The following is a 23541-nucleotide window of genomic DNA, read 5'->3' as shown; positions in this document are numbered from 1 at the left end:
ATTCTCTTCCGGACAAAACCAGAAAACAATCTAGAGTCCACACGGGCGTGAAAAATGGCTCCTGAAAGCCACATTTCTTTGCTTTGTGCCTTGTTTTGCAGTATAGCATTCATCACTTGCGAAGCAGAAGGTAAAATTGAATATCTGTTATTGCTGTTGGGGAAGCAACTGCACTAGCAAGTTGCAGTGTAGTGATTTTGAAAGTCTACTGCTCTTATACTTTTGTTAGTAATCTGCAGAAGTATTCCAATAAGCTTGTTGCAAAAATTACGGGTTTATGAGCTGAAACCATTCCTGATATGATTTTATGAGAATAAAACTTTGTTTCTTAAAAGTTAGAAAGCAAAAACATTTCCAAATTATCTAAACAAAATGTTTTTAAGATCTTATTGGATGATAAATTAAGAAAATATTAATGATTTCTGTTTGCTCTGAAATTTGTTGTTAAGCTTTATGCTCTTGCAGAGTGACTAAACTGTCTTGCCTAGTTCCTGTTGTCATTGGCCAATCCAGCTTTAAGAGTGTTTGGCTGGGGTTGTCTGTCATTGCATAGAAGCGAAATGAAACTGAACAAAATCTAAAGTAATTAATTGAAAAGTCTGGTAATTATGATAGAGTTATAGAATAATTAATATAATTAATATAAATATACAATATAGTAAACATTATATGATAACGTTACAGTTGTGAAGATGCAGTGTTTTTTCTTTTATCTTATGTGTCACTTAGGACAGAATGGTGCTGAGCTAGAAGTGACTATCGCACATGGGCGGCTCAAAGGGAGGCAGGCAAATGTGAAGGGGACAGACAGACTTGTAAACGTTTTCCTTGGGATTCCTTTTGCAAAAGCCCCAGTTGGATCCTTGAGGTTTTCCCCCCCTGAACCACCTGAACCTTGGAATGGTCTGAGAGATGCAACTTCTTACCCACCACTGTGAGAGCTGTTCGGTTCATTTGTATATAGGACCTGGTCACGTTTGTCAGTGTTGTGTTTATTAGGGTACGGAGGTCTGATTTTTGTCTGGTAATGAATATGCTTCCAGTACTGAAATATTTCAAAAGAACTGTGGGAAAAGGGACCACAAATAATTCCTGGGAAACTCCTGTCTTTGGAAACATGTTTTCTCATTATGCTGTGATGAAATGATTCAGCCTTTTAAGTACTGTGCACAGAGCTGTGCTTTTACAGGCCTCACCTTTAACTGTATATAAGTAACAAACTCTGAGTAGCCTGTGGGAATTCAGCCTGTGGGACAAAAGAAAGTGTGTTTTCTTTATCATTGTTACATTGTTGCTATTGCAGTTTTATTACTAATAGTCACGCTTCCTTTGTTTTGTGAAGATGTCCTCAAGATCTGTCCATGTTGAAAATAGCTGAAAAAAACTTTAAAGAAAAGCACCTTCCATTCCAAACTTCTGAGGACTGTTTGTATCTAAATGTTTACAGCCCTGCTGGTTCAAACAAGGACAAGTTACCTGTACGTAAACTCATTTTACAAACTTGTGTTGCACAAAGTTGGCCCCTAATGATAGCTCCTAAGTCACTTAATTGCCCTTGAAAATCTGGTGCTGTATTAACAAAAACAATATTATTACATAAAATTCAAAGTCCACCAACCTAAAATTCAGCTCCTATTGAGGTTTGGTGATTTGAAGTTCAAATTCTCTGATGTTGTCATCCTCTTTCACATGAAATCTACCAAGCAATGTATAAAAGTGTGTCTCACCCTTTTTTCTCTAAGGTAATGGTGTGGATCCATGGAGGAAATTTTATATTTGGTGGTGCTGCTAGGTATGATGGTTCTGCACTATCAGCCTACGAGAATGTTGTGGTAGTAATAATTCAGTACAGACTTGGACTCCTTGGATTCTTCAGGTAAGATGACCTATTTTGTTTTTTACAAAATGCTTCCGATCATGTTTGAAGCATGCATGGTTTTGTTTTCTGAATCAGCTGAAGTTCCACACCAGCTTCCTGCTGTCACGGTGGTTTAAATACATAGTTCAATGACAGCAGGACTGGAGAACATTGAGAAATATCCATAAATTCCATTTACATTGTCATTTGATTGGAACCTGCTGTCAAATCAGAATTGGGATTATTTGGTTCTGGATAGGATGTTTGTTCTTGCCTTCTATCCCTTGGTGTGTAAAGAAAAAAGTCATACAGTGTAAAGGCCAGGAAGCTATCTGTATATGGGTAAACAAACGGTAGAGGCAAGTAAATCAGTGGGGCTTAGATCTGACTATGAAGGATTTTAGGTCAGTAGGCTGTACAGATCTTTCCTTGGCCACGTATGAGACCTTACACAAAATGTAAATTGGTGGGATTTATTTTATTCTGGTGTTAGAAGAACTATTACTCTTCCTGAGAAGCTGGCTTATAATACTTTTCTTTCAGTACTGGTGATGAACATGCTCGTGGGAACTGGGCATTTTTGGATCAAGTAGCAGCTCTTCAGTGGATCCAAGGAAATATTGAACACTTTGGTGGAGATCCAGGATCTGTCACACTCTTTGGTGTATCTGCAGGATCTTGCTCTGTTTTTGCACATGTAGGCATGCAGTAAATACACTAAAAAGTAAAGTCTTAAAAAAAATCTTCAAAAACTCAAATAGTATAACATTTCGTGTTTAATCTGATTTTTGAAAGTAAGATTAATGGCATATTGTGCTAAGTCTGAACACTTCCCTTGTAAGCACATAAAAATGTGTAATTCCCCACTGAATCCAGCAGTCCAGTCAAGCATAAAGTTATAGGATAAGGACCTTAATTGTAGAATAAATACATCTGTTTTTCCCTTCTTGGCAGGTTTTATCTCCTTTGTCTAAGAATCTCTTTCATAAAGCAATATCAGAAAGTGGAATTCTAATCCCTCCTGAGGAAGATTTACTTCTTTCAACAGATCTTAAGGTAGGCTCTTTTTTTTTTTTTAAAGCCTTTATAACCTAAAATAGGATAATTCTGATATCTGATAATTTGGTTAAAGAGAAAAGGGGAAAATCTGATTGCATGTTATGCAACAAAGTTGATCACATTTATTCTCACTGCATACCTATAAATATATAGATTAGTACTAAGTAAATTTTCATTCAAATAATCTTATTTATTTTCAATCTCATTTGGTGTTGGAAGTAGATTTTACAGTTATGTGATTATAATATTTGTGGTTCAACTTGGGTATTTTCAATTACACACATGCCAAGGCAGCCATATGTTCATTTTCATGCACACTGTAACTTATAGAGTAACTATGAAATTTATTATGGGAAGTTTAATTAGAATCCGGAAGAGGCATTCAGTTTTTATGCAGATATGGTCTTTTATGGAGGAGCTTTATTTGAAGTAAATGAATTATTTAAAAAAAAAAAACGCAACAAAAAAAATTAATATTAAATTCCTCTCGGTATGTACCTTTTCATTTCTCCTTCTGAAACAGCAGGTAGTAATAATGTAAGTCTCTCATAAGTTGATTTTCTGAAATTTATGTTACAGCCTTGTATTATGCCTGCAGCAAGGCTGGTGTATTACAGTGAATAGAAATACAGCAAGAAAGAGAAGTAAGAATAATTTCATTTTCTGATCAAACTGTAGTATTTCTAGTAAAATAAAATACTGAAAGACCTATCAGACTCACCTGAATCTGCCCTTAGATAAAACTATTAACAGTAATGTTTATAATAATTTTATATTCATAAATTCCTTAAAGACCCCTCATAGCTAACAGGTTTTGTCTTTGTTGATAATTTCCAGAAAGTTGCAAGTATATTTAAATGTGAGACGAGCAGTTCACTCTCACTGATAAACTGCTTAAGGAACCAGGAAGCAAAGGACATAGTCTTTCACAGTACGGTAGGTGAATCTTTGCTTAGTGACAGATATTTTTAATGGTACCCTTGCAAAACTTCAGCTCAGCCTCTGACCAGAATTCATTGTGGGCCTATTCCCAAGTTGATTTTTCTTGACTTTTGTCAAAATACCCCCTAAATACTGAAATAATATCACATAATTTTCAAATTTTCAGTGAAGTCTCACAGCACCTGTAAAGTTGTGACCAAGACTCGAGCGCACATGTCTAATGTCAGTTAGGAGCAAGACAGGCTCAGGAAAACATTACATTACTGCATAGCATGACCCAACCAGGCTTGGATTTTTTACTCTTGTGCTGAACTATAAATTTATTTTACAGTAGCTGTAGATACTCAGATTTCTTAAAGCCATTTTTTGCACTTAGAACATTAAATGTGGATATTTTATTATATGGTTTGAAGGAAAAAATGGAAAATAGCATTAACAAGTAATTTGATCTTTTTTTCTCCTCCTTCAGGAAATGTCATATCTATCCTTAGTTTTGGATGGAGTATTTCTTCCTAAGTCACCTGAAGACATACTGGCTGGGAAAGAATTTAATGCAGTCCCATATATGATAGGAGTCACCAACAATGAATTTGGCTGGAATATTAGATCTGTAATTTAATGGCCATTCTTCATTTTTTTGAATGTTTGTGTTAACTATCTAGGCAACTCTGAGAAGGTATTTGCTGGTAGGACACCTTTTAAGTATTGCCAAAAGGCTTTGCACTGTTGGAAATGTATATAAGGTAAACTTTGCTTGCATTATGATTCTGTAGTGACCCAGAAGCAGTTGGTCGTAAAACAGTGATAGGCTTCATCCTGCAAGCTAAACTACATGGGCATCCCTGGAACATCAATTTTATACAGTATTTTCTTATCCTAACATTGTAATCCCTCATCCAGGCAGAGAGAGGAAAAAGAATGCAACAGTCAAGGGCTTATTACTAAAAGAAAACTAAAACCAATCTTTTCCCCCACAACAGATGGTATTCAAGATTGATACATAGAATGTTTAAAAATGTGACATTGATCACCTTAAACAGCTTATGCTGTATGTCATTATGAACTCGGACTGCTGGTTATATCATTGCCCCTGTTTTCCTTATTACCATGCAGAAAAATCTATCGTTTGACTATCTCATTTGGGGACAGAGTATGGGGGTAATGCAGGTGTCCATTCCATGCTCAGTGCATTAATTCTTTCTGATATGAATTCTATGGGTAACTCTAAAAAACAAGCAATGGCTATATGGTGAACAAAGCTGCAGGCAGTGGATTTGTGTCCTTTCTCTTCCTTGTCCTTTTTTCTTCATTTCCCAAGTATTCATGTTCATCTATGTAGTACACAGCATTTGTTTTGAATCTATGTAGTAACTGTGTGTCTCTGGGAGTGCGCTGGTACTGAGTCCAAGAAGAAAAATGTAAAGTGAAATCTGTTCTAATTCATTCTGTTGGAAGAAGAGTCATTTTATGCAATGTTCCAAAAGAGGAGGAGCATTGCCTTATCTTTACTTCGAAGGGTTCAAACAATTGGACTAGATAGAGAGGCTGCCAATAACTTTTAGTATCTCCCCTACCAGGGGGAAAATAAGCTTTTGAGACAGAAACTTTTTGCTTCAATTCTGCCCTAATGCTTTCTAGTCTTAGAAATTTCTTAACAATATGTGTTGATTTAAGGATAAACTACTTAGTATGGGTAGTTTATGTAGAAACTTTCACCAAGGAAACATTTACTGCAGTAAATACAAGATTTTCAAGACAGATGCTGCATTGTACTACATTTTTGCATATGATATGATGCTTCAAAAATAAACACTAGTAGTAAGAATGAAGTGGAATAATGTAGTTCGAATGTTAAAAATATTGGAGAAGTTGATTGGCACTAGTAACATCCTTTTTTTCCATGCAGACATCAAAAATACCAGGTTTGAAGGAAGTAGGAGATAAAAAATCAATCACTTCAACTTTAGAATTTTTACTACAAATGATGGTAAGTACTGTTGCACTAATCTAGTTTGAGAAGTGAAATTCCTTTTTAATGTATATAACAGATTTGTGGAGTTTGTTGTTCTCTAATTTCCTGCTTGAGTCATACTCTTACTAAGTCTTACTAAGACTTGAGGTGATGTTATGCTCTGGGTAGAGGCCCAGCAAAGTTGACAGGACCACAGTGTATGGAGTTACACAGAAACAGGACTGAGTCAGGCCTGGGATTTGGGGAAACGCCTTTTTCCTTCTAGACTTCTGAACCGGCATTTTTCTTTTATGTATTTTTATATAGGATTACTGTAATAGTGTCTCTAATCTCATGGTATCTGATGGCTAATCTCCTGATTGATGGGTTTCAAAACAGGGTTTTCAATATGTTTACGTTAAATTAAAAGTAACTTTTAAAGTAGTTACTTTGCATTCCTAGTTTTGAAATTTATCTTTCAATCAGCAAATTCTAACACTAAAAACGTAAGCTGTGTTTGGAGATCCCACTGGTCTTGCCCTGTAGTCTAATAGCCCATAAATCTTTCAAGGACTCAGAGAATTTACTTTTGTTATCCCTATCTCCTTTCTCCTAAAGAAAACAGAAACCAACAGTATTATCAGGAGGCGCTGCTGCATTTCATTGATTCCTGTAGAGTTTTAACCTATATAAATCCGTTGCAAATTTGACCTGAGGTTGGTTGGTTGGTTTGTTTTTTTGGTGTTAGGTGCAGAAGGGGGTTTCCCCACAAAAAGTCTGAACGGATTTTATTTGCTGTCATGGTTTCCCATCAACATGGGTGCTACCCTGGACCTTTGTGCCTTTGCAGAATCTCTGAAATGTAAAAGATGACATTTATAGCTGCTAATTCAGAGTGTGATAAATTTTCTGTTTCTTGTTTCCCCTTTTTCTCTTAGCATGTACCATCAGAGTTTCTGCCTGTGATAGTGGATGAATATCTGGGAAACACTGACGATCCTGCTGAGCTACGGGACCGATTTCTGGACTTGCTAGGGGATGTAGGAATTGTCATGCCATCCATTAAAGCACTGAATTATCACAGAGGTGAGCTAATGAACACTAGTAGGATATTCAAACCTCTTACTACCTGCTGGATCAAATGATGTAGACACAAATCCTGTCATGTGTAGGCATCCCTTCTTGAAATTCCCACTGGGAACTTGAAGGCGCATGTGATATAGATCTGCAGGATTGTGTGAAACAAGTGTATGTACTCCTTTATCTTTGTAGTAGTGTCTTGCACTTGTACTTACAGTCATAATATATTGAGAGCAGAGCATGATAACACAAGTAAATGTTTGCTAACTGAAGTATACAGGCTTAAAAATTAAAACATATTAAAGCAACCTGGAATTTGTCTTTTGGCCTACTGCTGCTTGGGAAGTCAACAGCTCTGTAGTCTGGAGATTTTCTGGTATCTAAGTGCAGACAAGCTGTGCCAAAATACCTGGAACTGGAAAATAATTTGATGTTATTTTGTTTTCTGTAAGTTTTCCTGGAGTGATTTTTTTTGTGTAAGTGCTGTGAGATCTTAATTTTGAATTAAAAAGAATAATACATATTTGAATGTGACATTACACTGGAAATGTGCCCAGTATAAAACTTTGGGCATATTTAAAGTAATACTTTAAACAGCTGATGTAATTTATGCTTCTCTTCTTTAACTCTCTAAATGTTATGTCCTCTAGAGTCTGGAGCCCCTGCTTACTTCTTTGAATATCAGCATCGGCCCACTTCATACCAGGATAGTAAACCAGAGTATGTGAAAGCTGATCATGGAGATGAAGTTGGCTTTGTCTTTGGAGGACCATATCTGGCTGGTGATATTCAGCTACGTAGTAAGGAATAGAACACTCAGTGTTCGCTTATAAATTGCTCTCATAACACTGGCATTATTCTGTTCAGTAATTCAGCCTCCATTTTAATCAAAGTGCATGTATTAACAGTGATACCTTTCTCCTGTTAGAATTTGTTTAACACTAATTTACTGTCTTCTTCATTCTTTATCATGTGCAGTTTACTGTTTCTGAAGCATAGTAAGTTACACATATTGTCAACAAATGGGCAAATAGGACATTTGCTAGAAAACATCACCGTCATTGTACCAGCACTGTTCATGAATTTGCAAGATAGTTTTGGCTGAAAAATAAATTGAAGGAAGGGTCAATTAAACTTGCAGGGGATTAGCAGAGTGCTTGGGAAGAAGGAAATCTAGGCTCTTTTCTTTTCCTGAGGAACTTAAACTCATGTCTCCTTTCCAGGGAATCCCAGGGGCTGTCAGGATCCAGAGAATTTGGGACTCGGTCTCTTTTTCAGATAGTAGGCCAGTTGTGTTGATTAGTGCAAGGCTTGGAACTCTAGTGTTTTATTTTCTGCGTGATGATCTAATGGTTAAGTTAAAGACTCAATTAATATTTAAGCATTTTATTCAAAACGGAACTGGTCCATTGAGGAAAGATTAAGGATAATTATAGCAGCCTCATTCATAAAGAACGCTGAAATCCTTTCCTGATGATTGCTGTATTACTAGCATATTGCAGGTGCATTGCCTCTGTTGTAATCAGTAAGTTGTTACAACATATTCACAGTCTGAAATGCTGCTTCTGTAGAAGCAATGTTTTGGTTTATGCCACGCACAATAATTATTTTCTCTCTCAGGTGAAGTTACAGAGGAAGAAAAGAACCTTAGTAGAACTCTAATGAAGTACTGGGCTAACTTTGCTCGAAATGGGTAAGAACCATGAGATTCATGACACATTACTAGTTTGTATTGACTCCATAGTGAATTAGCTGTTCTGTTGATTCAGTCTTAATTTCTGTGATTGAATTCCCTTGTGACTGAAAAGGGCAATTCACTTTTTCTTTCTTTTTGTTTACAGAAATCCTAATGGAGAGGGTTTGGTTGAATGGCCATCTTACAACCTAAATGAAGAATACTTGCAAATAAATCTAAACCAAAAGGTGGCCAGAAAGTTGAAAGAAAAAAAGGTAGAATTCTGGAGAAAGCTGATGTTTGAAAAGACAAACAACAAAAGAATGGAAAACAAGAAGGTTAATTCAGAGTTATAATTTACAGTCTAAACATACACATAATATGCAAACTATTAGGATAGTACAAGAAATTACTTAAAGTAATTTTGAGGATAAAATCAGGTTTCCCTTCTTTTGACCTTTTCTTCACTGTTGCCATATTTGCAGTTATTCACTGTAATAATTCCAATTGATATTTTTCCCCTTTTTGATCCTTCACTTTTTCCTGGATTCATGTCTACAACAGGAGCCTCACTTATTAAATATAGGTACCAGATTTCCCCACAAGCAGATTTCTGTTGCTTCCCTGGGACTGAAGACACAATATAGCAGCAACATTTTTTTAAGGAAGTGAAATTAATAAAGAACCGATTTAAAAGTAAAACTGTCTTTTGATGTCAAGTGTATCAGCAATGGTACAGAAGTTCTCATCTGATTTAGATACAGAAATGTCCTCTGTGGAAAAATAAATTAAACTTAAGACTGTTCTGCTTTCTAAGTTGGTTTTACCACAGTGATAGTATATTTCTGACTGTTGTGATACATAATCTGTAATGGTAGTGCTGGAATTAAGACTTCTCTCAGAAGTTAGAAAAGGGAGAAATGCTCTCCACTACCCACACTTTTTTCCTTTTAAATTTGGCCATAATTTCCCTAGAAGGATCCACGCTGGTAACATTATTTTCACGCTTTCTGTCTTTTCCATGGTGTGTTACATTGTGCTTCAGGCTGTTCTCTGTGCCATCAGTCAGTTCCAGGTGCTCTGCACTGGGTCACAGGCCTCCATTACTAGCACTGGAGAGAGATGTGTTTGTACCAGAATTGTTCCAGAGTCCTTACTGGCATGGACTACCAAGAGCAAGTCTTGAACACTTCATTTCAGTGTTGTCAAGAACTTCTTTCTTGGGTCTGTTTTGTTTGTTCCCTGGATCTGGCTCCTAGACTGCTCCAGCTCCCAACCTTATTCCTGACCATACTGCTACCTCCCAGCAGCCTTACGCAGCTCCACAGATCCTGTGGGGCACTAGGCACCGGTTCCCCGCTTCTTTCATCTCACCTCTATATCTCTGGAAGAATTTAAGGTTATTCATGGCTAATAATGTCCTACAGCAACTAACTGGCCATCCCTTCTTTCTGAATATTGGAAGAAATTGGGTAGAATTTCCTATGTCTTTCCGCCCAGATTCTGTTGCCAGTCAGAACTCAGGAGGTAGGGTTAGGCTGTTAGCCCAACTGCTGTTCTGGTAAGCAGGAATTCCTGCTGGCCATCTGCCCCTCCTCCTTTGTTTTTGCTAACATGTTTTGTGAGGGGAATATAATCTCAAAATAGTCTTGATAAATTTTCATTGCGTGTACAATTCCCCTGAGGTCCTGTACCGCTCCCTTTAAAAGGAGATAAACAGGCAGTATTGTATATATATGCACAGAATATATGCTTATCTTCTAAGTGTATGCAGAGAAGTACAGCAGAACTGACTTCTGCTATGACTATGCACGGGCATAGTGCTAAAAATAAATCACAGTTGGAAAACGTCAGAAGATTTTACTCCTGTCTACTTAGGCGTGAGTGCTCTGATACTCCGTCTCATCCCAGAAACACCCTGGTGTGAGACTACCACATGCCAAAGTGAGAGAGTGTTAAAGCTCTCCAAGCTTCATAGATTACAGCTCTGTTTTATACACTCCAGCTTCACTGAATACTCATGAGGGGCTCAGTAAAAAAACCAAACTGACCCTGTTTTAAACGCAGATGTCTAAACACTCCTGCCATACGTACTTGAGGCAAAATGTAATTGTGAGCTCTTATTCAATTATGGGCCTATAAATCTGATGTTTGTCTCTATTTTTTAGCTGTTGAAATCAAGAAAGATAGCAGGACATTGAAGTATAAAGAGGCAAATGTCATATGGCAGGATTTTTTTGTGATTGATCCATGAGGTACGTATTATTCACTGATGTAGGGTAAGGTGCAAAATATTCTGTATTAAAATTAAACGCCAAAAGGATTCAATAATTCCACTTGCCAGGTATGTAGCACTGTCTCCAGATTCCACAAGTTTAGTCTGTGTCACTAGAGTAGAAGTTTCCACATTTCCAGAGCATACAGACATACAGATCATGCTTGCAGATCCATACAAAGTATCTACAGGCAAGGCTTTAGGGATCTACAATCCCATCTCTTTATTATCTTCTCGTAAGTAAGATTGGCAGAGTTTGCAGAAACTGGTTTGCACTGGTAATATTTTCAGAATGGCCCCCTCTCTGGGACTGTGGATGGGACATGAGCTGAGACATTTTGCAGAATGTGTACTTGGAGAGTAAAGTAGTGAGTAGAGCAAAGATTAAAGAGTAAAGCTGGGAAAATAGAGTAGTAAATGAAGGGGGAAAATAAAGGAAAAGCAAATGGGAAAGGACAGAGTTTAGTAGAATCAGTAAATATCAGGAGATAGAAAATAAATTGTTTATGGAGGTAAATAAAGTTTGTTACAGCAAAAGTAGAGAGCAGCAAGCAGAGCATTTGACTTTGCAGCAGAGGACCCCTCCTGTAGTTTGTGGGTCACAAGGGAGTCCTGAGGCATGCATGCCCATCAGGATGCAAGCCGAGTCCCAAGCAGGGAATCTTCTAGTTCCACCTCACGTAGAAACAGGTTTCCCGCGCCAGGAACCAAAGCAGTCCAGGGTAAGTGAGGACAGTGGAAGAATTTGCAACAGCATTCAAGCAAGCAAACAGGAGTGCAGAGTTTACTACTACTTAGTACTTCTGCCCTTGGCTTCTAGCAAAACTTTGTCACAGAGACAAAGATGGGAGATAACTTATGCTAAACTCCATCACTTGTACTCCAGGCACCTGTTTCCACTCATTGCATTTGACAGCACATACATCTATCAATACAGTATAGACTGTACATTCATAACAGTGCAGACTAATCACAGACCAGTTTTATTGACCTTTAGTGTCATGAACTTCACTCGAGAAACAAGAAAAAAGTCTTTCAGAGAACATCTATACAGCTATAAAAATTTGACGATGAAGTTATTGTCCACATTATTTTCTTAGAAACTCAATGTACAGTGTTATCCCATTTGCCAATGTATACTGTGCACTAACCGTACACTCAGAGATGGCTGCTATGCACGCTAGCATAGCATTGGCGTTGTTAAAGTGTAGCTGCTGCAGTGCAGAGCTTGCTCAGTACAGAAAGCAGGAGTCCGGATCAACAGAGCAAATGCTCAAGATACCCAGCATGTGCTGAAGGTGTACCTGGCCACAGCTTGCTCTCTGAGCAGCTGGGTTTAAAGTTAACCGGGATTTACTTATAAGGGCTGTAAATCACACCTGTGCAGATATACTTGGGAAGATTTGGGATGCAGGACACAAGCACAGCCGTAGTACACAGGATCACTAGATGTATAATAGCTGTGTTGAACTAATGTAATGACTGTGGGTCTTTATGACTCAGCTGAAATCAAAGGTGCAAGCAGTAAATCAATCTATAGAAAAGTTGTCTCTGCCAACTGAGAATTCACATGATATAAAACTGCATAACAGCCTTTCTGGGGGAAGAGCTACTGAGCCTTGACAAACAAAAGAAGGTGGAGCCCACTACCACAATCTCTTCGTTCACGTAGGCAGAAAATCTCTTTTTTTTTCTCTTCAGCTATCTCTTCCCTCTCTTTCATCTCATGCTCTAATGATAGATGTGAGTTCACACAGTAGTTCATAAAGCCTCCTGATCTTTCAGGGGTTTTGAACGTATAGTTACCACTCAAATCCTTTAATGCTGTTCCCACACTACAGAAGTTGGATAATCATCTCTTTAGTGTTGCAAAACTTATGTGTTGCATTAGATGCCAAACAAACATCCCTGAACACACAGGACTGAGTGACATGTGGGACAACCATCCAGCAGGAAAAGCTAAGATTTTTCTATTATTGTTTTTTAAAAAACATATAACTTGCATAACAGTAATACTTAGCAGAGTATATAAGGCGACAGGCTGAGGAGAGGACTATGTGACCAGCTTGCAAAATGGCAGCTGGAAAGGACACATCACTGCTGTCATTGATTCTCACCGTTGGAGTCACAGCGCTGGTAGCTACTGGTAAGCCTCAGAAGGGTTTTTCCCTATCGCTTTCTGTAAGGAAATAGAGCACATGTGCAGCTTGCTCACCTAGGGGAGCCCCTTGCTGCATAGAAATTAAGTCTGAATAGCAAATAGTTCTTCATTTCTTTTTGTGATCTGCTTTCAGTCATTTGTCATGTTTGCCTTTTTTGCAAATAGCAAAATCAAATTCCTGTCCCAAAATCTTGTCTGATCTGAGGCAGGTCAGGCCACTGTACCACATTTGTAATTTGGTACTGAGAACTTTCAAACGGATCTTAGAATGAATCTTACCTAAATGTTAACCGTATTTGTATATGCCATACTACTTTCAGGTGTGTTAGAATTTTTTTCTTTTCGCTGTACATACTGTCAAGGGTCCAGAATATATTTCATGTGTTCACAGGTCTTTTCTTAAAAAGAAAATACCTTTTCTTAATGAGAGCAATCTATTGGACTTCTAACAACCTGGATCAAAAAGGTTTAAAGTCTATATGCAATTACCCATATTTGTGTATAGTGAGACAATACATATGATATACCTGAGGGAGATTATACATACAAACCAATTAAATTGAAGGCTGAAATAATGTCAGCTATACTGATTAGAGTTTGTTGAAGCCTCATGCGCGAAAATGAATTGTTTAAGTGAACAGAAGGTGTATATTTAAGTAGCTAAAGCTCTTAGAAATCTAGCAATTATTTACAAATAGACCAGTTGTGTGACTTTGTGCTCACATTCCCCAGGACAAAAAGCAGAGCAACCAGAAGTGATGACCAACTATGGGAGAGTACGAGGGTACCAATTCAAAGTAGACGCTGCTGGGAGGAATGTAAATGTCTTTCTGGGACTTCCTTTTGCTAAGCCTCCAGTTGGACCACTGAGGTTTTCTGAACCCCAGCCACCCGAGCCATGGAAAGGTGTCAGAGATGCCACTTCCTACCCACCAATGTAAGAAACCATTGAATTTTTTAATAATTTTATATTATATGCAATGCCAGGACACTGATGTACAGGGAGCATTTGGCCATTACTTAGCAATGTTTATAAACTGTGTAACTTTGGAGCAGAAACAGAAAGAAGCCGAGGAAATGTTGGAATGCACTATTAGAAGAAACAAATGCCAAGGGAGTCACATGCTTAATAGGACACATAAAAAATGCAGACCAATTCTAGCCTATATTGTAAATGTCTTACTCCATTTGTACTGCTGCCCTTGTTTAGTGTCTCAAGCTTAATACCTGCCATTACAATAAAAAAACCTGTTGAAGATGTAAAAATTAATTTGCATTTTCTTTTAAGCAATTTATAGCCATATGTATTTTCAGGTATATTCCTGTAATATTTTGAAACATGCAAAATTATATCTTCATGTCACTGTGTACTGCTCTAGACTGTGGCTCCTTTTCATGGATCTCCTTAATGCCATGTCAAAGGAAGAAAATATATTAAAAATGAAAATAATATTTTATGTTTTCTGTCGCCAACCATGTAGAAATGTATTAGAGCTTGCTTTCTGGTTTGCACTTGGTTGTGTAAGTACAGAAAAGCTACACTTAGTAGCTCTGAGGTTTTAGTTATTTGTTGTTTATTTGCTTTTTAGTTATTTGTTATTTAGTTATTTGTTTAGTTATATTGCTTGTTATTTTTTCATTTATTCAGGTGTCTACAGGATAAAGAACTAGGACAGTATTTTTCGGATGTTGTTACTAATAGAAAAGAGAATGTTCTTCTCCAAATGTCTGAAGATTGCTTATACCTAAATGTGTACACACCCGTTTCTACAGGAAATCAGGAGAAGCTGCCTGTAAGCAAAACCATTACAAAACCACTAGCAGAATTGTTTTACAGCAAACCTACAATTTGTGCTATATGCAAACTTAAGGTGCGGTTTTGCAATGATGCTCAAGTTACATGCTTTGCCCCAGTAAATGTTTGTTTGAGAGAGACAAAATCTGATTTTACAAATAAAATTTTATTGACATTTTAGCTAGGTGATGTTTGATTTCCTCTAAATAATCTGTGAAATGTCACAGGGCACTGGTATAATGTAAGTATTTAATCAAACCACTGCCATTTTGTAAGACTGCAGGCCTCATATTTAAAAGACTTCTACCATTTGTGACATGTAATCTGAAAGAGTCAGGAGTGAAACAGTACCAAATACTGTATTTTGTTTTATATTTAGTTTTTATCACTGGAAGCTGTTATCTGTGCTGGATTGTTCTTTGTTTTGTTTTTCCAGGTCTTTGTATGGATACATGGAGGTGGATTCATTTTTGGAGCAGCTTCATCATATGATGGTTCAGCATTAGCAGCCTTTGACAATGTGGTGGTTGTAGTAATTCAGTACAGATTAGGTATTGTCGGATATTTTAGGTAAGATTTTATTTCAGGTTTTGCTAAGTGATTTCCAAAATTATGTGTGCAAAACCTTTGTGAAGAGATGTGCAGAATACTTTCTTGTGCGAAGAAACTATACATTGCTTGATTACATATGCAGTAGTTGGGAACAATTTACAGGTCCCAAGTCAGCTTCCAAGTCTGTTCTTGTTCATCTGCTACTCTCATCTCAATACTTTCTGAGACATTTAGTTTTCAGTTGTGTAGAGAAGCTCTGTGTAGAGAATGGCAGCTGATTTCTTATACCACAGATTTTATTTTTCTCTGCCTTGTTTCTTGCACTGAGTATTTAAACAAATCTATTCTTTCTCTGCAGCACTGGTGATAAGCACGCTCGAGGTAACTGGGGGTATTTAGATCAAGTAAGAGCTCTTCAGTGGGTTCAGGAAAATATCATATATTTTGGAGGAGATCCGGGATCTGTCACTATTGCTGGAGAATCTGCAGGAGGAATCAGCATTTCTGCTCTTGTAAGATCATAGTAATATTGAATTTTAATTACTTAGGGAAAAAACCACTCTCCGCATTAATTTTTAGTACCTGTATGAAAAGTCAGTGAGGAAAAAAGGGATGGTTTTATAGTAAATGACACATTACTTTGTTCTGTAATATAACAATACAGCCTCTGATTGATGAAAATATTCTATTCATGTCCAAATCTTGTAGTTCAGACCCAAAATGTTATTCCTTATCTACTAAATTAAATTCTGGGGTGTTTTTTTTTCCAGTGCCACAAAAATTTATATTTGTCAGGAAAGTCCTTTAAGAGGATGTATTGCCCATTCCCTGTTTGCTTTGACAGTCACTTGCACAAACTAACCAAGGCAAATAGTCATGATAGAGGAACCAGATGTGCATTTTGTGACCCAGTTGATTATGTCAAATTTTTACATCAACACTGAACACACTGGTTAAAAGGTTCTTCAGTCTCTCACAATTTGGTAGAGATCCCACAGTGAAACGAGTGTTCAGTGATACATGTGATAACAATTCCTATTTCCTAAGCTCCTGCTCTCTGGCCAACAGTTCTTTATTTCCCTTCTGTAACACAGCCACACTATCTTGGACACAGTTATATTTGATCCATATCTGGCTTGCAGTGTAGTTCCATGAAATCTTGGAAGCAAGGTGCTATGGGATGGGAAAAAGCTGGCATAAGCTCCTCATCTCCGAGCTTGTGGAGGAAAAGAAGGTTATCAGGGTTAGTCAGCATGGATTCATCAAGGGGAAATAGTCATGCCTGACTAGCCTGATAGCTTTCTGTGATGGAATGACTGGCTGGGTAGATGAGGGGAGAGTGGTGGATGCTGTCTGCCTCAACCTCAGCAAGGCTTTTGGCATTGTCTGCCTCATGGGCAAGCTCAGGAGGTGTGGACTAGATGAGCGGACGGTGAGGTGGGCTGAGAGCGGGCTGAATGGCAGAGCTCAGGGGGCTGTGATCAGCAGCAGAGCCCAGCTGGAGGCCCGTGGCCAGCGGTGTTCCCCAGGGGTCAGCACTGGCTCCAGTCTTGTTCAACTTACTCACCAGTGACCTGGGCGAAGGGACCGAGGTGCCCTCAGCACGTTTGCTGATGGTACAAAACCGGGAGGAGCGGCTGATGCACCAGGAGGCTGCGCTGCCCTTCAGCCAGACCTGGGCAGGCTGGAGAGCTGGGCAGAGAGGGACCCCATGGGGTTCAGTAAGGGCAAGTGTAGGGTCCTGCCCCTGGGGAGGGACAGCCCCACACACCAGTACAGGCTGGGGGTGACCTGCTGGGGGACAGCTCTAAGGAGAAGGACCTGGGACTGCTGGGGGACAGCAAGTTGCCCCTGGGCCAGCAGTGTGCCCGGGTGGCCAAGGAGGCCAGTGGGATCCTGGGGTGCATGAGGGGGACCGTGGCCAGCAGGTGCAGGGAGGTGATCCTGCCCCTCTGCTCTGCCCTGGTGAGGCTGCACCCGGAGCGCTGTGTCCAGTGCTGGGCTCCCCAGTTCAGGAGAGACAGGGAACTGCTGGGGAGGGGCAAGTGGAGGGCTGTGAAGCTGATGAGGGGACTGGAGCATCTCCCTTATGAGGAAAGGCTGGGAGAGCCGGGCCTGTTTAGCCGGGAGAAGGCTCAGAGGGGACCTTATCAATGCATACAAGTGTCTTAAGGACAAGTGTCAAGAGAACGGGGCCAGGCTCTTGTCAGTGGTGCCCAGCGACAGGACAAGGGGCAACGGGCACAAACTGCACCACGGGAAGTTCCAGCTGAACGTGAGGAAGAACTTCTTTACCCTGAGGGTGACAGAGCCCTGGCACAGGCTGCCCAGGGAGGCTGTGGGGTCTCCTCTGGAGACATTCAAAACCCACCTGGACACGACTCTGTGCAGCCTGCTGTAGGTGACCCTGCTGTAGCAGGGGGTTGGGCTAGATGATCTCCAGAGGCGCCTTCCAACCCTGACCGTTCTGTGATGCTGTGATCCCTGACAGTGCTGCCAAATCCTTTTGCATAGCTGAACTATGATCAGAGGATACAGTCTTATGACATTTCCTTTCAAAACGTTTCAAATGGCAATCCCTAATATTGAAATTCTAAGACAGTGATCAGAACATCATGCTTATCATGCTTGTAATGCTTGTTCTTGCTTTTTTACAGGTCTTATCTCCCCTGGGAAAGGGCTTGTTCCATAAGGCCATTTCAGAGAGTGGTACTGCAATCAGGGCTTTGTTCACTGACCATCCTGAGAACGAAGCACAAGTGGGTATTTTGTAGTAATTTTCATTATTTTTCCAGATAGTTTTGCATATCTTAAACTGTTTATTCTAAAATGTAGAAACAGATTTTTTTTCTTATGAAACTGCAACCACAGTCATTAAAGACAGTATTTCTGTGTGCAGACAATACATGTTTAATGGTGCTTTGCTTTTCAAATACCCAAATATTCATATATGTTTGAATAAAAGCAAAAGACTAAGGAAGCAAAGAGAGAAGTCAGGGAAGAAGTGTGGAATGTAAAGGAATACTATAACATGTACTGTCTTCAAGAAAAGTTGAGCTATAATTTTTGGCTGGAAAATGGCACCAGATTCTGATTACTATTCCCCTCCTGTTTGATGCCTGTTGTGTGCAAATAAATAAAATCTTAATCGATTTGTTTATATTTGAAAATAAGAGCTGACTTCAACCCAATATTTTTTTTCGACTACAAGAAACGGCTTCCAGGAACCTAGAGTCGATAATCTGGGATATAAAAGAGACAACATTATAATGAGCTCTGCCTGTCTAATGAGAGCTGTTACTCCACCCAAAAAGACATCATCAGGAATGGTATAACATGCTCTTTTTACCATTTGAACATGAGGAAGAACTTCTTTACCCTGAGGGTGACAGAGCCCTGGCACAGGCTGCCCAGGGAGGCTGTGGGGTCTCCTTCTCTGGAGACGTTCAAAACCCACCTGGACACGACACTGTGCAGCCCGCTGTAGGTGACCCTGCTTTAGCAGGGGGTTGGGCTAGATGATCTCCAGAGGTGCCTTCCAACCCTGACCGTTCTGTGATGCTGTGGTCTTCGTGGTTGTATTCTGACTGTGCATCACTCACTCCTTTTTGTCATCCTGCCTTCTCAGCCCAGCATGTTATTTACCAGAATGACTATCTTATTCTGTTTCTGTATCAAAATATTTTGGAGGCATGTATTTTGTCCTTCTGCTCAGCCCACAGTGTGAAGGGTTATGAGGGCTTCTTATTTTCTACCTCTGCAGCTAGAACATGGCTGGCTTCAGTGATCCTTGTGCAGAAGTTTAGACAGCCCCTACTGGACTCTCCAGTCTGGTGGCACATAGAGCCGTCCATGGGAAGTACATGAAAAAGTGAGTGTTTGTTTTTATTGATTGCAGAGAATTGCTTTTGCTTCTGGCTGTGGAAAATCCAGTTCAGCTGAAGTAGTTGAATGCTTAAGAGAAAAAACAGAAGAAGAGATAGTACAGATAACACTAAAATTGGTAGGTGAAATTATACTTCTTGTGTTTAAATGACATTTCAAATTTTATCATAATAGAGTATGCTATTGGTGTGCTGTAATATTAAGAGAACTTCAAATGAATGTGACTTTCTTGTCAGGATTTGGCAACCCTGCCGATATGCTATACCTCGCTTGAAAAATGCGAACAGGTAATTTCCCTTTCATTCTACATGGACTTTGAACTATTTGTGTTTTGGTGTCATGCTGTACCAGGGGAAGGAAAAACGTGTAGGAAATGTTAGTTTCTCTTGGAGAACCTGAAAATTAGTTAATATAATAAACTATGTCCTACTTAATATTTCTTATCACAGTGCTGGATCCCATGTTCCTTTGTAGTTTCAACACAGAAATTGTTTTTTTCCCCCACTGCTCCACACATCCATAACAGGATTGAACTAAGAAGAGATGTAAATTGAACATCATCATCTATCTTTCACAAATGGTAAAAATATAATGCTAATCTTCACAGAATCTTCTGCCTAGAGCAGAAAATATGTCAGAGAAAATTTAGAGATGGATTGAATACTGTTATTTTTAATATTTTCACTTGACACTTCATTTGCTTTGCTTTGGAACTACAGTAAAAATCTGAAATTTTTTTCTAGAAGCAAAATTCATGTATTAATGAAGCTGTTTGTTTGGTTTGGGTTTCTTTTGTCCAGCGTTCCCTGTTCATCAGCACAACTATAGATGGTGTATTTTTTCCAAAGAGTCCCAAGCAGTTACTATCTGAAAAACTGATCACTGCAGTCCCATATATAATAGGAGTAAATAACTGTGAATTTGGATGGGCAGTTCCTACAGTAAGAGACTTACAATGTTGTTATTTATTTTTTGTTATATTTATTTATTTATAACATTTTGTTAATGCAGGATTTTCTAATAAATATGCTTCTCTGTATCATGCAGATAATGAAATTACCTCCTTACACAGATGGTCTGGACACAGATGTTGCATATCAAGTTTTACAGAGCTTCTTATCATCCTCATTTCAGGTAAGACACCATTTTCAGAATAAACCACTGCTGCTTCTTCACCAGCCTGGTTCTGTGTTGTACTCCTGGAGGGGTATATTTTAGAGGCAAACTTTGTTCTGTTTGACAGCTTCCTACCATGGGGCAGTAATGGGCAGCAAACACAGTATATTCCTGTTGCCACTAGCGACTGAAAATGCCCTCTGGATTTCTATCCTAAATGCCCCTCTTTTTAAAAAGGAGTTCTGTGGAAATCCATGAGTGATTCAGGTACCTAAACATAGGTCTCCTGTGACATTTTAGATACCCTAGGTTATCCAAGACATGCATGGTACCAGCAGGTATGACACAAGTCCTATAGAACAAACCCTTCTGAAGCAGAAGCTGGAGAATAGAAAGTAATAACTTGAGATGTTTAAAATGGCACTGAGACCTACATTCAGGTTTCTTGAGGTTTTGCTTCCCTGTAATTTACAAACCTCTTAACTTTCTGGTTCCTTTGTGCTCTCCTGAAACTACTAGAGAAAATTGCAGATTACTAAGTAAGAATTAAGGACTTTATAAACATGGCTAGTACTCGCAATGGATCATTCAGTGTCACAGACATCCATTATGAACTCAGAATGGCAGAGCCCAGGCTTGTTCTGAAAGGCAGTAAATTATGGCCACCTACACCAATAAATGAATGTTATGAAATCCAACATGATTTCTCTGATGAGGGTTATTTCCACAGAACTGAGAACAGACTACCATATGTATTTATCAGCATCACTGACTGATGTTTATCTAAAGATCAAAGATCTTTAGATCTTACAAACCTCTTTTCCCTGAGAACATCTGTATCTGGGTAGCTGTGTGACTCCCAGTTCTGAGCTCTGAGCCACACTCTTACCCAGCTGAGGATTTTCTCTGAAAGAAGGTAATGTTTGGCCAGGGATGTGCAGATGGTACACTCAGTGCTGTTACTCTTTATAATATTCATCAACATTATAAGAAGTATTTTTATTGTTCATGTTCAGGGTGTTACTTCTGAATTTGTTGATCAAGTATACAATGAATACATAGGGAATACAGGAAACCGTACTCAAGTGCGAGATGGCCTTTTTGATGCAATGGGAGACTCCTTGCTTGTGATTTCAGCCGTTGAGGTGGCTAGATACCATAGAGGTAAGTCTCTAATTCAGCACCTATTAGAAGAAATGTAGAATTCCATCCTGGGGTGTGTCTGTGGACAGTATGCATCACATGTCATTATCCAAGAACTGAGAGTGTTTTCATTGTATCAAAACAGCTTGTGATGAAAGTTTATCACGTTTGGTGGCAGGTATTTTCTCAAACTAACACCCTTCTGTTTATTTTCTACTAGATGCTGGCAACCCAGTCTACTTTTATGAATTTCAACATCGACAAAGTTCAGCGGCAGGTGTTGTACCAGACTTTGTAAAAGCAGATCATGCAGATGAGATTGCCTTTGTCTTTGGAAGGCCGTTCTTAGCCGGTGATGTATCCATGCTTGCTGAAGTGTTCTTTTCAAACATCATCTTAATCATTTTGCTTACTGGAGGGCTTGAGAACAGTTTTTCTGTCTTAGAAACACTGGAATCAAGATAAACACTTTCTGTCTTTAGTACTTATCATTAAATCATTCATCTGCAGCTCTCTCCTAGATCTCTGCTCAGGTAAAACTCACATAGCTCAGAGCAACAACTAGAACTGTTTACAGTCTGTTTGAATTCATATATAGCTGCTACTTTTTTGATTATTTGGTTTTTTAATGTTGCCATTTCATCTCTGACTTCGCAGGGTATACTACAGAAGAAGAAAATAAACTTAGCAGAACTGTTATGAAATATTGGACTAACTTTGCTAGAAATGGGTGAGAATCATGTTAATTACAGCTCAAGTTCTGTCTGTGCTGCCTGAAACATACTTATATGCCTGAAGCAATGCTTATATGGTGGTTCCTACAAATTTGGCAGAATTTAAGATAAATATTAAATCATTTTTGTTCTTAATGATTGCAAGAAAAACCTTTTAAATGAACCTGCAAGCCAAAAAAGAAAAAAAATAATCCAAGAGCTACTTCTCCATCTGCAATGGAGTTTTAGATCCAAAAGTAATGGCAATTATTAATTTTTTGCTATTCCACTGTTGAGCGTTTTGTTAAAAAATATCCAACTATTCAGATACTAAAATCACATAATCTGAGCTTGTGTTGTTAGTTTTCTGAAATTCTCCCAACCTAAGCAGTCAGAGCACAATTGATATGCAAATGGAAAACTAACTTTTCATCATGTTATTTCCAGAAATCCCAACGGAGAAGGCTTGGTCCATTGGCCTCAGTATGATCCGGATGAAGGATACCTGGAAATAGACCTAGTGCAAAAGGCATCAAAGAAATTGAAAGAACGCAAAATGGAGTTTTGGGCACAGCTCACAAAACAAATTATGAATGAAAGGAGAGAACACACAGATTTGTAGGCGTTGTGGAGGGTATGCTTTGCTTTTAAAACCCAAAGTGAAGTCACACAAAATTCATTTGTCAGGATGCAGAGTTTAATAATCAGCTTCTGACTCGGTATTATGTCATCTATTGTCATGATCACTGTCCTGGTTTCAGCTGGGATAGAGTTAATTTTCTTCTTGGTAGCTGGTGCAGTGCGGTGTTTTGGATTTGGTGTGAGAACAATGTTGATAACACACTGATGTTTTTAGGTGTTGCTGGGTGATGTTTATACTAAATCAAGGACTTGTTGGTTTCTTGGGCCCTGCCAGCAAGAGGGCTGGAGGGGCACGGGACATTGCGAGGGGACACAGCCAGGGCAGGTGACCCAAACTAGCCAAAGAGGTATGCCATGCCATATGACGTCATGCTGAGTATATAAACTGGGGGAAGAAGAAGGAAGGAGGGGAAATTTGGCATTATGGCATTTGTCTTCCCCAGGCACTGTTACACGTGATGGAGCCCTGCTTTCCTGGGGATGGCTGAGCACCTGCCTGCCCATGGGAAGCAGTGCACGGATCCCTAGTTTTGCTTTGCTTGCGTGCGCGGCTTTTGCTTTACCTATTAAATTGTTCTTATCTCAACCCTTGAGTTTTCCATTCCTTTCTGATCCTCCTCCCCATCCCACTGGGTGAGGGGGAGTGAGCAAGCGGCTGCGTGGGGCTTGGTCGCCGGCGGGGGGGGGTCGCGCT

At 39.1% G+C, this 23541-nt stretch overlaps 2 protein-coding genes across 2 annotated transcripts; both read left to right on the top strand.

The window, feature by feature from the left end:
- LOC102058178 (fatty acyl-CoA hydrolase precursor, medium chain-like) lies at window positions 1-9267 on the top strand. Its single transcript, XM_005446134.4, has 13 exons — window positions 1-130; window positions 730-934; window positions 1343-1478; window positions 1743-1876; window positions 2402-2555; window positions 2813-2914; window positions 3755-3853; window positions 4329-4469; window positions 5766-5846; window positions 6749-6896; window positions 7541-7690; window positions 8511-8583; window positions 8732-9267. Exons 1-13 carry the CDS (start codon window positions 55-57, stop codon window positions 8919-8921), a joined length of 1689 nt encoding a protein of 562 aa, XP_005446191.1. The 5' UTR covers window positions 1-54; the 3' UTR covers window positions 8922-9267.
- A 94-nt stretch (window positions 9268-9361) lies between these two features.
- Window positions 9362-23433, top strand: LOC102058343 (fatty acyl-CoA hydrolase precursor, medium chain-like). The gene is made up of 15 exons (XM_027815159.2): window positions 9362-10820; window positions 12851-12986; window positions 13734-13938; window positions 14650-14794; window positions 15233-15366; window positions 15707-15860; window positions 18006-18107; window positions 19247-19351; window positions 19470-19520; window positions 20034-20174; window positions 20281-20367; window positions 21366-21513; window positions 21713-21844; window positions 22150-22222; window positions 22653-23433. Exons 2-15 carry the CDS (start codon window positions 12914-12916, stop codon window positions 22825-22827), a joined length of 1725 nt encoding a protein of 574 aa, XP_027670960.2. The 5' UTR covers window positions 9362-10820; window positions 12851-12913; the 3' UTR covers window positions 22828-23433.
- Window positions 23434-23541: the final 108 nt, after the last annotated feature.

This window comes from Falco cherrug, chromosome 14 (assembly GCF_023634085.1).
Source record: "Falco cherrug isolate bFalChe1 chromosome 14, bFalChe1.pri, whole genome shotgun sequence".
Taxonomy (NCBI): domain Eukaryota; kingdom Metazoa; phylum Chordata; class Aves; order Falconiformes; family Falconidae; genus Falco; species Falco cherrug.
The sequence above is the reverse complement of the archived record's forward strand: the minus strand, read 5'-3'. Positions and strand labels throughout refer to the sequence as shown.